The following is a 14,203-nucleotide window of genomic DNA, read 5'->3' as shown; positions in this document are numbered from 1 at the left end:
TATGGTATTTGACTTTCTTCCTTTGACTTACTTCACTTAGCATAATTCCCTCAAGGTCTATCCACGTTGTCATGAATTGCTGGATTTCATCCTTTCTTATGGCTGAGTAGTATTCTATTGTGTATGTATACCATATCTTCTTTATCCATTCATCCCTTGATGGGCACCTAGGCTGCTTGCAAGTCTTGGTTATTGTGAATAATACTGCAATGAACACAGGGCTGCATGTATCTTTATGCATTTGTGTTTTCAAGTTCTTTGGATAAATACCCAGCAGTGGAATAGCTGGATCATATGGTAGATCTATTCTCAATTTTCTGAGGAAACTCCATACCGTTTTCCATAGTGGCTGCACCAGTTTACACTCCTACCAGTAGCGTGTGAGGGTTCCCTTCTCCCCACATCCTGGGCAACACTTGTTGTTTCCTGTCATGTTAATAACAGCCATTCTGACTGGAGTGAGGTGATATCTCATTGTAGTTTTGATTTTCATTTCTCTGATAGTTAATGATGTTGAACATGTTTTCACGTACCCCTTGGCCATCGGTATATCTTCTTTGGAGAAATATCTGTTCAGGTCTTTTGCCCATTTTTTAATTGGGTTATTGGTTTTTATGTTGTCAAGACATATGAGTTCTTTGTATATTTTGGATATTAACCCCTTATCCATTGTATGGTTTGCAAATATCTTCTCCTAATTGTTAGATTGTCTTTTCATTTTGTTGATGGTTTCCTTTGCTGTGCAGAAGGTTTTTAGTTTGACGTGGTCCCATTTGCTTATTTTTTCTTTTGTTTCCCTTGCCCAGTCAGATATAGTACTTGAAAATATGCTGCTAGGACCGATGTCAAAGAGCGTGCTGCCTATATTTTCTTCTAGAAGTTTCATGGTTTCAGGTCTTACATTCAAGTCTTTTTAACCCTAAATTTTTATACTTTCAAAGGTGTTATCATATATATGAGGAAGATGACTTATCAATAAGAGAGAAGAGAAACACATACAGGGGATGGAGGTGGAACATTCCTTTTTTGACCTGAGGATATATCACGTATTCCTTAAAGTAGTTTTTAGTTAGTGGGTTATTTCCCTCTCTAGACCCTACCTGTCCCCTAAACATCCCATGGGATCCTTGTGTGGTAGTCAAGAAAAGGAACTGATTTTCTCGGAGGTGAAAGACTAACAGTAGAATAGAATAATCCTTGGCACTGAGTCAGTGGTTCAAAACAGCTTTCTGCACTATGATCTAGAAGGAATTTCAATTCCCCTCCAGAAGAAAACTTCGCAGTGATATTCTTGGTTACTTAGGCTGTGACTAACCAAATAGCACTTCCCTGTAGGACACTGCTGCCCAGAACTACTTGGCTTCCAAGACTTCAACTCTACCTGTAAAGCAAGCACAACCAAAACAAGGTGTCAACCCACCCAGCAGAACCTAACTTCACATCCCCCGTCTTACTTTTCTCTAAAGCACTTACCACTATGTAATATTCCATACAGGATGCTCATTTATTTCATTTATTTTGTTCCTTCAATAGAATGTGAGTTGATAAATGTAGAGACTTTTGTCTCTCTCGTTCACCAGTGCCCTGGAAGAGTGTCTGCATCCCGAAGTCTTTCAATAAATATTTGTTGTATGAATAAAAAAAGAATTACGCAAGATTTCCCTATAGGACAAACATATCACACAACTCTTCAGGCATCAGGATACTGCGAAAATGGTTATAGACAATTTTTCCAGGTTACTGCCTTCGTGGGAAATCTTCCTCAATCCAGAAAAGTCAGGAAAGAAGGGACCATTATCACCCCTCAGGTTAGTGACCTCCTCCCCACAAATACCCGCCACAGGGCATTCTGAACATCAGGGTTTCTAAGGCTGTAGATAAGTGGGTTCAGCATGGGATTGATAACTGAGTTGAAAACACCAACCCCTTTATCCTTGTCTGAAGCCTCCTCTGAACCCAGACGCATGTAGTTAAAGATACCAGTCCCAAAGAAGAGGCAAACTACAGTGAGGTGGGAGCCACATGTGGAGAAGGCCTTCTTCTTGCCCTCCACTGAATGGATCTGTAGAACTGCTGCTGCCACGTGAATGTAGGAAGTGATGATGAGAACCACAGGTGCACCTGCCATTATGAAACCCACAGCAAAGAGCAACAGCTCATTGAGTTGGGTGCTGGAGCAGGAGAGCTGGAAGAGCTGTGGGAGGTCACAATAGAAGTGATTGACCTCATTGGGACCACAGAAGTTGAGGGTAGTTAGGGCAATAGTGTGGGTCAGTGCATTGGTGAAGGCAAAAGCCCAGGACACAGCCACCAATGTTGACTGGACTGCCTGGCTCATGCGGGTGCTATACATAAGGGGCCGGCAGATGGCCAGGAATCGGTCATAGGCCATGGCTGTCAATAGGAAGCAATCCATTCCACCAAGAAAGTGGAAAAAGAACAGCTGAGAGAGGCAGGCTTCATAGGAAATTGTACGTTTGTGGGACAGGAGACGACCCAACATCGCAGGAACAGTGACCGTAATACATCCAACATCCAGAGCTGACAGGTTCCCCAGGAAGAAGTACATAGGGGTGTGGAGTTTGGGTTCCACCAAGATGGCTGCCAGAATGCTGAGATTGCCCCCGATTGTGACCAGGTAGGCAAAGAGGAAGAGTATAAAGACCACAGACTGCAGTTTTTCATTTTCCAACAGCCCCAGTAGAATGAACTCAGTCACAGCTGTCCTGTTGGTCCCAGCTCCTGGATCCATAAGTCCCTGTAAGGAAATATCCCAAGGAGGAGGTATCAGTTCACTCAGTTTATCTATTCAACAGAAATGTTGTAAACCACTTATGTTCAAAGCCCCAGGGAAGTTCCCAGCTTTCCTGGTGATGATTTTCCCACTCCCCAGACCACACACCACTCACTGTGGTGACCTCATCCACCACCTCAGTGCCTTTACCCTTTTCTCCATTGAGATGCCCAATGCCACCACCATCTTGTCCCTCCTATCCTCTCCTGGATAAAGGGGTCAGAATGCTTGAGAAAATAAACTAATGTGAAAGCAGACTTCCTATTTGAATGTAGTGAGATTAGATGGAATTTCCCCATTTTACTCTGAGGGATCAGCCCAAACAAATAAGCAGATTTCAAAATAGAAAAATATTTCCAGAGAAACTAGAAAGCATTTGAAAACAACTTAGGTTTCAAGGCTTCTAAAAATCTTGAAGGTCAAGCAAAGGTATGGCAAGAATCAGAGAGAAGATACCCATCATTGTGGATATCAGATAGTCCAGCCAAGTACATTTCTCCAAGGTGAGGGCCATACTCAGAAGTATCAATTCAAAATCTCTTGGTCAGTAAATAGCTAGTGTTCTTCTTGGTAACTAATCCTTACATAGGCTTTGAATAACAGCTTAATTTAAAATTATTCACTCTTCTTATAGTATCTGCTATCCACCTGTGAAATCAACATTGTAAACATACCTATGGGTTGGTTGCTGCTAAGTACAATTAGTTTTCTGCATTGTACAACCACTGTCCTTCCACTTATCCTTGACTTGGGAGGGGTATACTGACCCACAGCTCTAAGGAAAGGTCTGCAGATGAAGCAGGCACATACATACAGCCAGACTGGGCTAAATATTTCAGATCTTGTAATAAGTTCCTGATCAAAAAGTATCAATTTCTCTCTATTGCCTGTGGAATTAGCTGCGCTAGAACTTCACTAAGTGTACTGTTATTCCCCTGCATAGAATACACTGGAATCAGAGGATGGGAAGCAGTCTGAGTCTGGTAACTCTAAGAGAAGGGGAAGAATGATGAGGGCCTGAGCTCAGATGGATGAAGTTAGATGCGATGATCTCTAAGATAGCCTTAAAAATTTAAGATCATGTGATTGGTGAGATGAGGGGGATCATCCTCAGGTTTGATCATCACTGATGAAATTGATAATTGATAAATTCTTTGCAAATTGGCAAATCAATGGATGGATAATGCTCTTTACATATATTATATTAAAGAACAATAACTACTCTCCATTTTCCCTTTTGGGTCCATTTTAACCCAAGCATTAGATTGTGACCCTGGGATCATCTACCTCTTTGCTCATACTGTTTTCTCTATCTATAATGGCTTCCCTCCAATTCCACATGTCCAAATATTTCAAGATTTGACTCAAATCCTGGCCGCTGCAGGAATCCTTCATGGAAACTTGCCCATCTCAAAAAGATCTCTGTCTCGCTCCCAAGCTTCCACTACACATAAGGTCATGGAACAAATTACTGCTCACCTTCTAGCTAAGTCATTTCTCTATACAGCACATCTCCCCTACTTCTCTGTAAGTGACTCGAGGACAGGATACATGTTTGATTCAGTTTTCCACAGCAATACTTACAATAATACTTCACACATAGTAGGTACATAGTATCTCTTAAATAAACAAATGGATGGGCAAATGTTCATAGGATTTGAGAGAAAGAGAGCTTCAGGATGAGCTAGAGTTGTCATGGAAGACTCTCTGGACATATTGGAGTTTGGGCCAGACCTTTATAGAGTAGTGTGACTTAAGGGAGGAGTAAGGCCAAGTGCAGGGTGCAAAGTTGCTGAAGGGACTAGTTCTTTCCTTGGTTTTAATAGAACAAGCAGGTAATCTAGCAGCCCACACACTGACCTGTTTATTTTCATGTAAACCAGTCAAAAGAACAAGGCCCTTATGAGGGATACAGGGACAGACAAGTGAGTTGGAGCCAGGGACAGAAGAACAACAAGACAGCTGCTGCCCACCTTCAGATGGCCAGAGATGCAGCTTTCTGAAAATCAGCAGGATTCTGGGGTGACCTCCAATCATCCAGAGACATCCAGAGTGTCTGATGGACATCACACCCATCGTGAGGAGCCCTCCTGTATTACTACTCTCAGGGCTTTGTAATGAGTCCCAGGTCCTCCTTACTGAGCTATGACAGCTCTGTACTCTGGAACTTCACCCAATCCCTCCATGCTTCCAAGAAGAAAACACTCAACAAGGCCTCTGACTGGAGAGAAGGTACTAGGCTTCCTGATGAAGTGGGTCCTTGGCAGTGAACTGAACTTGAACTGGCAGAGCCAGGACCTCTGGGTTATCACCCAAGATCTTTCCATGTAATGTCTTCCCTTTTCAGAGCCATCAGCTGCACCATGTGTAAAGTCAGGTTTGAACTGATGGCAACAGAGCCCTATCTCTGTTTTGTAAGAACAGAGGAAGAACTCCTGAGTGTACTCACCTTGGCATGGGCATAGGAGCCAGTGAGGTTTCTTCAGGAAAGGAGATGAGGAGTTATGCAGACTCAGTTTTACACCGAGAAAACAAGTAAGGGGCTATATATAAGAAAATGAGGAAAAACAAGCTGATATCTTCTCTGTCATAGGCCTATCTTCACTATAGTGTTGTCCCCAGAGGGCCTCAGAAATTAGTCCTCCCACGAAATAGGAGATAGATGGGGAGAGAGACAAGTTGATTTGTAAACAACTCAATCCCTTCATAAATACGGCAGCAATGTCTTACATCTTCTGGTATTTAGACTTTCTAAAGAAAGGCTTTACCTCTAGCCTTGGTTTTATAGCAAGTAGTGATATAAATTCCACTGAATGATGGGATCACTGAGGTCTACGGCCTTGTCCATATCCTCAAAGTCACCAAGGAAGCCAGGGATGTAATTGAGACTAGATATAGCTGTCTTAAGGAAGAGTTTTCCTTTCCCAGATGTCAGCCCTAAGCATGTCCTTTGAGCAGAAACAAGCTAATTTCCAGACTTGCCCTGGACCTGAGGATGAGAAGGAGGCACCAGAAGAGAGGCAAAAGGGAGAAGATTTCTTCAAACCCAGTTTCTTAATGAGACCTCAGGAATGCAGTGCTTTGCCCCTCAGGGCCTTGTTAGTGGGGCCACTGGGACTGTGTCTTGGGGTTCCTATAATGATTCTGGAAGTGGTGGTAGAAGAGCTATATTGAGCTAGAAGGACTCCTGGGAAGCTGCCTACCAATACGATTGTCAAGGCCAGACCCTTAGAAGATGAAAGCCCTGGTGAAGGTCACAGGTTCATAATGGAAGATGTAGGAAGGTTGAGGAGGGGGTTCCTCCAACTCCTATACCTACCAATGATTACACAGCCAACACCCCCTCCACAGCAGAGAGTGCTCTCTCTTCTCCTACCAGAGAAGCCTGGTGCAGTAGGAAAAGCACTCTAGACAGACCTCATCTTCTGTCTTCTATTAGTGCTTTGACTTTGGGCAAGCTGTTGCATCCTTTTGGGTCTCAGTTTTCTCATCTGTAAAGTGAGCATATCCTCTGCCACAGAGCATTGCTGTAAAGATTACGAATGAAGTGAGATTCATTTAACTGCTAGTAGAGGCTCAACAATATGTAACATACCAACTGATAACACTTATGAGTGCTTGTTACCTACATGGCAATGTGCTAAGAGCTTTAGAAGCCTGGAATCCCTATCAGTCCTTGCAACAATCCTATGAAGCAGATTGTAGCAGACGTGGCAGGTGTTCTGACTCATGTCTTGCTCAGCCATTCTTCTGATTGGACAGTTCTCTTCAGGCTTCTGCCCATTACAAGCTGACAATGTAGCCACTTCCTTGGGATCCTCTGATGTTGTGACCAACAGGGGGTCACTAGGTCTGAGCACACGTGGAGCCCATAGCTCAGAGGACAACTTGATAACAGGAGATAGGAGCCAATGGATAAATGCCCCACCACCTCTTCTTCAGACAATTCTGAGAGGCATTCTATATGCCCTTGTATAATCAATCTCTCCTGTCCTTAGTGGGGACTTTGATAATGTCCCCTCCTCAGGGATACTTCTTCCTTCTTTGTCTCACTGTCTTCATTACCTCAGTCTTGCTCCCTGGGACAGCCTCCCAAGTAAAGAACCTCTTGCTCCCTAAGATGACTTCCCAATTGAACCACACACACACAGCTTGTCTCAGGATCTGCCTTGCCTCACAGCTTTGACCCACCCTCACCAAGCCAAGCTGCACTGCTCTGTGACTGCATCCTGGGTCCTAAGTAGAAGTTTTGACTGGCCATCACCAGGGAGTGCTGCCAGTGCCCTGTGCCCCAGCCCCTGTGTCTTGAGTCAGGGCATTGACATCCATCACAGGGGTCATGCTGCTGCTGCTCTGCTCCCTGCCCCCTGGGGCCAGAGTGAGGACTTTGACCTGCTGTCTCCAGGGAAAGCTGCTGCTGCACCTGCCGCCTGGGCCCAAGCCACTACTGCATTTCCCCTCCCCCTCAGAGTTCGAGTCACTGCAGTGAGCCCCAGAAACCCAGACCTTAGTGCCCCATGAGATCTGCACATGCCTGCACCTCAGATACCATCATCACTGCCACAGCAAGTGCACCTGATCCCAGGACCCCAACTCTACTGCCATCTGAGTACAGAGCACCAGACCTGGTACCAAGAGGGATCCCCTTGGCTAGATTTTCCCATCTTCCCCCTCACAGGCAAAATAGAAGCACAGGAGAATGCCAGCAGCCTTCACATCGAGGACCTCAATAGCTCTAGCTGTCACTGCCACCTGCAGGGCCTCCACAGTTTTGGCCACCAAAGCCCCCTGAAGTCTTTGTCAATGGCGACCTCAGCCAAGGAGCTCCACCAAACTAAAAAGTGTCTGCTGAGCAAAGGGGACCATCAATATTTGAAAAAGCAACCTATAGAATAGGAGAAAATATTTGCAAAGCATATATCTGATATGGGGTTACTATCCAAAATATAGAAAGAACTCATACAACACAATACAAGAAAACAGATAATCCACTTTAAAAAATGGGCAAAGGATGTGAATGACATTTTTCTAAAGAAGACGTTCAAATGGCCAACAGGTAAATGAAAAGATGATCAACATCACGAATCATCAAGGTAATGCAAATCAAAACTACAATAAGATGTCACCTCCACCTGTTAGGATGGATATTCTCAGAAAGACAAGAAATAACAAGTGTTTGTGAAATGTAGAGGAAAAAGAAACTTTTCTACACTGTTGGTGGGAATGTAAATTGGTGTGGCCGCTATGGAGAACAGTATGGAGGTTCCTCAAAAATTAAAAATAGAAATAGCCATATGATCTAGCAATTCCACTTCAGGGCATATATCTGAAGGAAATTAAATCACTATCTTGAAGAGATATCTTCACTCCCATGTTCATTGCAGCATTATTCTCAATAGCTAACATATGGAAACAACCTAAATGTCCTTCAATGAATTATTGGATAAAGAAAATGTGGCATATATATATTCAAAGGAAGATTATTCATCCATAAAAATAAGGAACTCCTATCACTTGCAACAACATGAATGGAATTGGATGGCATTATGCTAAGTGAAATAAGCCAGACAAAGAAGGACAAATTCTGTATCATAACACATATGTGGAATCTAAAAAACAAAAAAAGCCAATTTCACAGAAACAGAAAGTAGGACAGTAATTGCCAGGGACTGGTGGGAGGGGGAAATGGGGAGATGTAGGTCAAAGGGTACAAAATTTCAGTTATAAGGTGAATAAGTTCTGAGGACCAAATGTACAGTCTGATGTGTAAAGTTAGTAATATGGTATTGTATACTTGAAATTTGTGGAGAGTAGATCTTAAGGGTTCTCACAACAAAGAAAAAAAGAGTTAACTATGAGGGGCGATGGATGTGTTAAACATCGTGATCTTGATAATCATTCCACAATGTATACCAAGTCATCACGTTGTACACTTAAACGTATTCAATTATATGTGTCAATTATTCCTCAATAAAGCTGTGGGGAAAAAATTCCCAGTGAGGAAATACTAATGGATTGTATTAGTCAGCTCAGGCCTCCATAACAAAATACCACAGACTGGGTGGTTTACACAACAGAAATTGATTTTCTTACAGTTCTGGAGGCCAGAAGTCTAAGATCCGGATATCAGCACAGTCAGTGTCTGGTAAGGGTTCTCTTTGTGGGTTGCAGATGGCCACCTTCCCACTGTGTCCTCACATGGCAGGGAGAGAGAAAGAGTCCTCTCTCTGTCTCTTCTTCTACTATAAGGCCTCAGTCCTATTGAATTAGGACTAACTCAACCTTAATTACTTTCTAAAATACCTGATTAGTACTCCTTAATTAATCTCATTTAACCTTAATTACTTCCTAAAGACCATATCTCCCGATACAGTAACATTGGGGGTTAACGCTTCGACATTTGAGCTTTGGTGAGACACAATTCAGTCCACATCATCGGTAATAAACATTTGAAAATAATTCAACCTTATGTGAACATCAAAGAAATGCATATTGAAATAACAATTAATAATTTTCAGTCACTATATTGTCAAAAATTAGAAGAATTTATTTATAATAGCCACTGTTGACAAAAGCGTGGAGAACAAGCAGTTTCACTCACTGTTGGAATAAAAAATAGTGCAAATTTTTGCAGGATAAGAGGGAAATACATGTTTAAAATCAAAATTTTTATTTTATTCAACTCAGGAATCTTGCTAATTAGAACTTATCTTTGGAAATGCTTTCGGAATAATAGAAACACATCTGTAAAGAACATTCTTTATGATATTGATAGTAATCGCAGTGAATCTAGAAACTTGGCAAGTTTTTCGATACTTGACAGGTAAAAAAGTCTACCATGTGATGTATAAACAAAGAATAAGACATAACATACCTCTGTTGATATGAAATGTACATAAACATGTTTATGTTGATATAAAAATATATAAACATGTTTATATATGTGTTGAAAAAAAAACCTAGAAGGGTAATCACCAAATTCTTAACAGTGGCTTCTTCTGGAAAATTGAATTATGAGAGGTGGGGACAGAGAAGGTATAGCTTTTGTCTTTAATTTTCCACTGGTAAAATTTTGTTTTGATTTCATAATTTCTAAAATTTAAATCAACGCATATTTCCATTATAGGGAAAAAAAGGAGAAATTCCAAAGGAAATATAAACTCTCCATTGTTACCCTGGAATCTTGCGGTGTAGACAGGGTACTAGAAGTCAGTGTCTCAAATGATACTGTACTAGGTGTGGGTCCTCGTGTGGGATCCTGTGTAAAAGCAGGTTGGAGAGCTGTTTCAGGGGAAACCTGACAGCAGGACATGTTAATACTTGGCACCAGGCTGTGACTTTTCATATTCCTTTTTTTTTTGCTGTGTATTTTTAGAGACTCCAGCAGAAAATAAACAAGGAGTCTTTCCTGTAGGACCATGAGCCTCTGAGGATACAGAGCTTTCTGGGTCCCACCTCCATCTAGAGTGGGAAGGGTCGCCATGACCAAATGTCAACTAGCCAAGTGTTCTGGTCTATAAAACCTGCACACCTATTATCAGGTAGAGCCTCCTTGAGGAACAAGAAGCCTCACTTCCTAATAAAAGTCATCTTGTCAAAGATCCAGGAGAGATAGAAATCATTTGCTGTGGTTCGGCACTCCTGAGACACTCCTCACGCAAGGCGTCGCTTCCCTGTGAGCACCCACCGCAGGGCACCCTGCACATCAGGGTTCCGGAGGCTGTAGATGAGTGGGTTCAGCATGGGGCTGATGACAGTGTTGAGGATACCAATCCCTTTGTCCTTGTCTGAAGCCTCCACTGAGCCCAGTCTCATGTAGCTGAACACTCCTGTCCCATAGAAAATGCCCACCACAGTGAGGTGGGAGCCACACGTGGAGACGGCTTTCTTCCTGCCCTCAGGAGAGCGTATTTGCAGGACTGCAACTGCCACGTGGATGTAGGAAGTGACAATGAGAATCACAGGCACACCTGCCATGAGGATACCTAGACCAAAGAGCAGCAGCTCATTGAGTTGGGTGCTGGAACAGGAGAGCTGGAAGAGCTGCGGGAGGTCACAGTAGAAGTGATTGATCATATTTGGGCCACAGAAGGTGAGTGTGGATATGGCTACAGTATGGGTCAGTGCATTGGTGAAGGCACAAGCCCAGGACACAACCACCAGTATCCTCTGGACCATCTGGCTCATGCGAGTGCTATAGGTGAGGGGCTGGCAGATGGCCAGGAATCTGTCATAGGCCATAGCTGTCAACAGGAAGCAGTCCACACCAGCCAACTGATGGAAGAAGAAGAGCTGTGTGAGGCAGGCTCCATAGGAAACTGTACACTTGTGGGACAAGAGACGACTCAACATTGAAGGAACAGTGACGGTGATGCACCCAACGTCCAGCGCTGATAGGTTCCCCAGGAAGAAGTACATGGGGGTGTGGAGTTTGGACTCCACCAAGATGGCTGCCAGGATGCTGATGTTGCCTCCAACTGTGACCAGGTAGGCAAAGAAGAAGAGCACAAAGATAACTGGTCGAAGCCCTGGTGTCTCCACCAAGCCCAGCAGGATGAACTCAGTAATGGCTGTTCCATTGGCCCTAGATTCTGGTTCCATGGGTCCCTGTAGGGAGACATCCCATAGTGGAAGGGATCAGTCTTCCCAATTTAGTTATTCAATAAAAATATATTGACTGGGGCTGGCCCCGTGGCCGAGTGGTTAAGCTCGCGCGCTCCGCTGCAGGCGGCCCAGTGTTTCGTTGGTTCGACTCCTGGGCGCGGACATGGCACTGCTCATCAGACCACGCTGAGGCAGCGTCCCACATGCTACAACTAGAAAAACCCACAACGAAGAACAACGAAGAATACACAACTATGTACCGGGGGGGCTTTGGGGAGAAAAAGGAAAAAATAAAATCTTTAAAAAAAAAAAATATATTGACTCACTTTGACACATCAAGCCCCAGGGTACCTTGCTAAGTGTCCTAGTGGGTATTTTCTCACTCCTCAGGCCACGCCTCACTCATTAACCCTCTCTCTGGCTTCACCTCAGTCCTTACCCAGATTTCAGGTGCGTTGCCTGATGCCACAACTACCTTGGACTTGCCCCCTCCTCGTGAAATGTATATAAATCCTGTCTTCCTTTGTCCCCACCAATAACCTGTATGAGGCGATTTGGGGAAAAAATAATGCTAAAAGTGAAAATGAACAGATAGTAAAACAGAAAGGAAAAGAAGAATTGATCATAAGTCCTTATAAATGTATTACAAAGAAATAAATATCTGGCAAATATCTAAGCAAGAAAAATGTAAAGATACACAAAATTAGGAATTGAGAAGGCAGTTTAACCACAGACCAAAAATAATCATGGAATACCATCTGTTCCTAAGTTTGAACAACTAACTCAAGAACAATCTCCACACCAAATAAACCAGCTAAAATTGAAAAACAAAAGAAAAAATTAGTCAATAATGTACTTCCATGTGTAGGCTCCAGGCTCATATACTTCTTAGACAAATTATTTTAAACTATCACTGTAAACATAATTATCACGTAATATAAACTTTCCTTAGCTTAGGAAAAAATGAAAGCCATCCAATTCATTTTCTAGAGTTAGCAAATCCTGATACTAAAATGTAACAATGATAGCAAAAAAAGAAATTATTCTTAGACTAATCTCATTTGCTAAGATGTATGCAAAAATCCTCAGTACAAAAGGTGAAATCCACTATTATCTAAGAGATTTTATAGGAGAGGACGATTTACATTAGTAAATCTATCAATATACTGTAGCATATTAGTTGGCTTAAAAAGAGGAAAATTTTCTAAAAGGTGATTCATAAATGTCTACACACATTCCTGATGTAGAGAAAAGAAAGAAAAGAAAAAAATGCTCGTAGTTACATGAAATGGAAGTACACGATTTTATATGATGGCACTTAAATGCCAACAATAATCAGCTACAAATCCCAAATTCACAATTGTAAGGTGAAATCGTATAATATAAAATTAAGAGTAAAGCTGGAAGTAAATTTGTACCTGAATCACGTATGCAGGTACCCAGAAAAATGACCCCAAATAAGCATTGCTCAGTTCCACTGACTGGTAGGAATATGCGAGATTTTTTATTCCCTTTTTTCCACTTTGCTTTCAAATAATCAACAGTGAATCATATTACTTTTAGAATAATAAATAGATGTTTTTACTGTTCTTTTTCCTCCAGATTACAAAGATGTTTAAAGGACAGCAATAGTAGCTCAATGGCTCCTCCTCTCCGTCATGCTTCCTGCAGTTTCAAGGTCCTGCTACTCAGTAGATTAAATAAAGCTTTAGAATGCCACATGCATCCCAATTTGCCTCAGTATGAAATAATAAAATAGCATTAGCTCCATTGTGCTCCCTTGAAAAAAATCTATTTTTAACAAAACAGTCAACTTGTTTACCAGTTTCTGCCCAAACTAATTTATGTGGTATCCGTCAGTGGAAGCTTACAGTCTGTTTTACTCTTTTTGTGCACACTTCAGGAGAAGATGGATGTTTTAAGAATATATTTATCTTCTACTTATTAAACTTATTTCTTTGACCATTTTTCTGTCTTTTTGATGGATCTTTTTAAATATAGTAATCTGGTAACATTACTGGTGCCTAGAAATATTTAGGTTTCTTAAAAAGTGTAATTAAAAGCTTCATAGATAATAATTAAAAGTTGTCGTTTCTGCAACTGCGTTTATCATGATACAGGAATAATGAAAATAAGTCCCAAAACATTGAGAAGTACTTTAAATCCAAGACATAATGTCAATTTCCCATCAATAAAGTAGCTTCTGAGTCATAATGGGGGGCCCACATGCAGGGTAACATTCAGCTGGAATCCATTGGTACAGAGTACCAGTCTGGTTCTTGTTAAATATTTTGACTATAACCCCTACCCACATTGTGGCCTTATCAGTGCACATAACTGTATTCTGTAAACCCCGTATATAGTGTCATTCAGTCAAAGAAGGACCAAGTTGGTTGACATCTTGGAGAGTATCTACTCCCTCATTTTACCAATGATGAAACTGTGGTAGAGCATTTCTGAGTTGGAATGGTTGGGATTAGAGTGGACGCTGAATATACTTATAAAATGTCCATTTTTCTTTTTTTTTAAAAAGTACGTGTTGCTGGGCCAGCCCATTGTATGCTTGCTAAACTCCAAATAACTATGAGGCCATCAGAGAAAGAATTTGTATAAGGACACCAGAAATTCGTCCATTGGTCTGACCAGCCCAAGATGGCTGCTTCCAACCAAGTCCCCAAGGGGCACTTCCTGTACTTATCAAAGGGTGAAAAAATCCATGTGTTTCTGCAGTTCTCTCTAGAGCTGCTCTGGACGCACTCTTCTGACTGAGAAACCTATTCCCTACGCTTTGTGGCTGTGCTTTGC

General features: G+C 42.0%; 2 protein-coding genes across 2 annotated transcripts; both read right to left on the bottom strand.

Annotated features, from left to right (window-relative positions):
- Positions 1–1,804: 1,804 nt before the first annotated feature.
- On the bottom strand, positions 1,805–2,764 carry LOC123276319 (olfactory receptor 3A2). The gene has a single exon (XM_044745806.2). It carries the CDS (start codon positions 2,750–2,752, stop codon positions 1,805–1,807), a length of 948 nt encoding a protein of 315 aa, XP_044601741.1. The 5' UTR covers positions 2,753–2,764.
- Positions 2,765–10,447: 7,683 nt separating this feature from the next.
- LOC106821972 (olfactory receptor 3A1-like) lies at positions 10,448–11,407 on the bottom strand. The gene has a single exon (XM_014826879.3). It carries the CDS (start codon positions 11,393–11,395, stop codon positions 10,448–10,450), a length of 948 nt encoding a protein of 315 aa, XP_014682365.1. The 5' UTR covers positions 11,396–11,407.
- Positions 11,408–14,203: the final 2,796 nt, after the last annotated feature.

This window comes from Equus asinus, chromosome 13 (assembly GCF_041296235.1).
Source record: "Equus asinus isolate D_3611 breed Donkey chromosome 13, EquAss-T2T_v2, whole genome shotgun sequence".
Lineage (NCBI taxonomy): Eukaryota > Metazoa > Chordata > Mammalia > Perissodactyla > Equidae > Equus > Equus asinus.
This window is presented reverse-complemented; position numbering and strand designations above follow the sequence as displayed.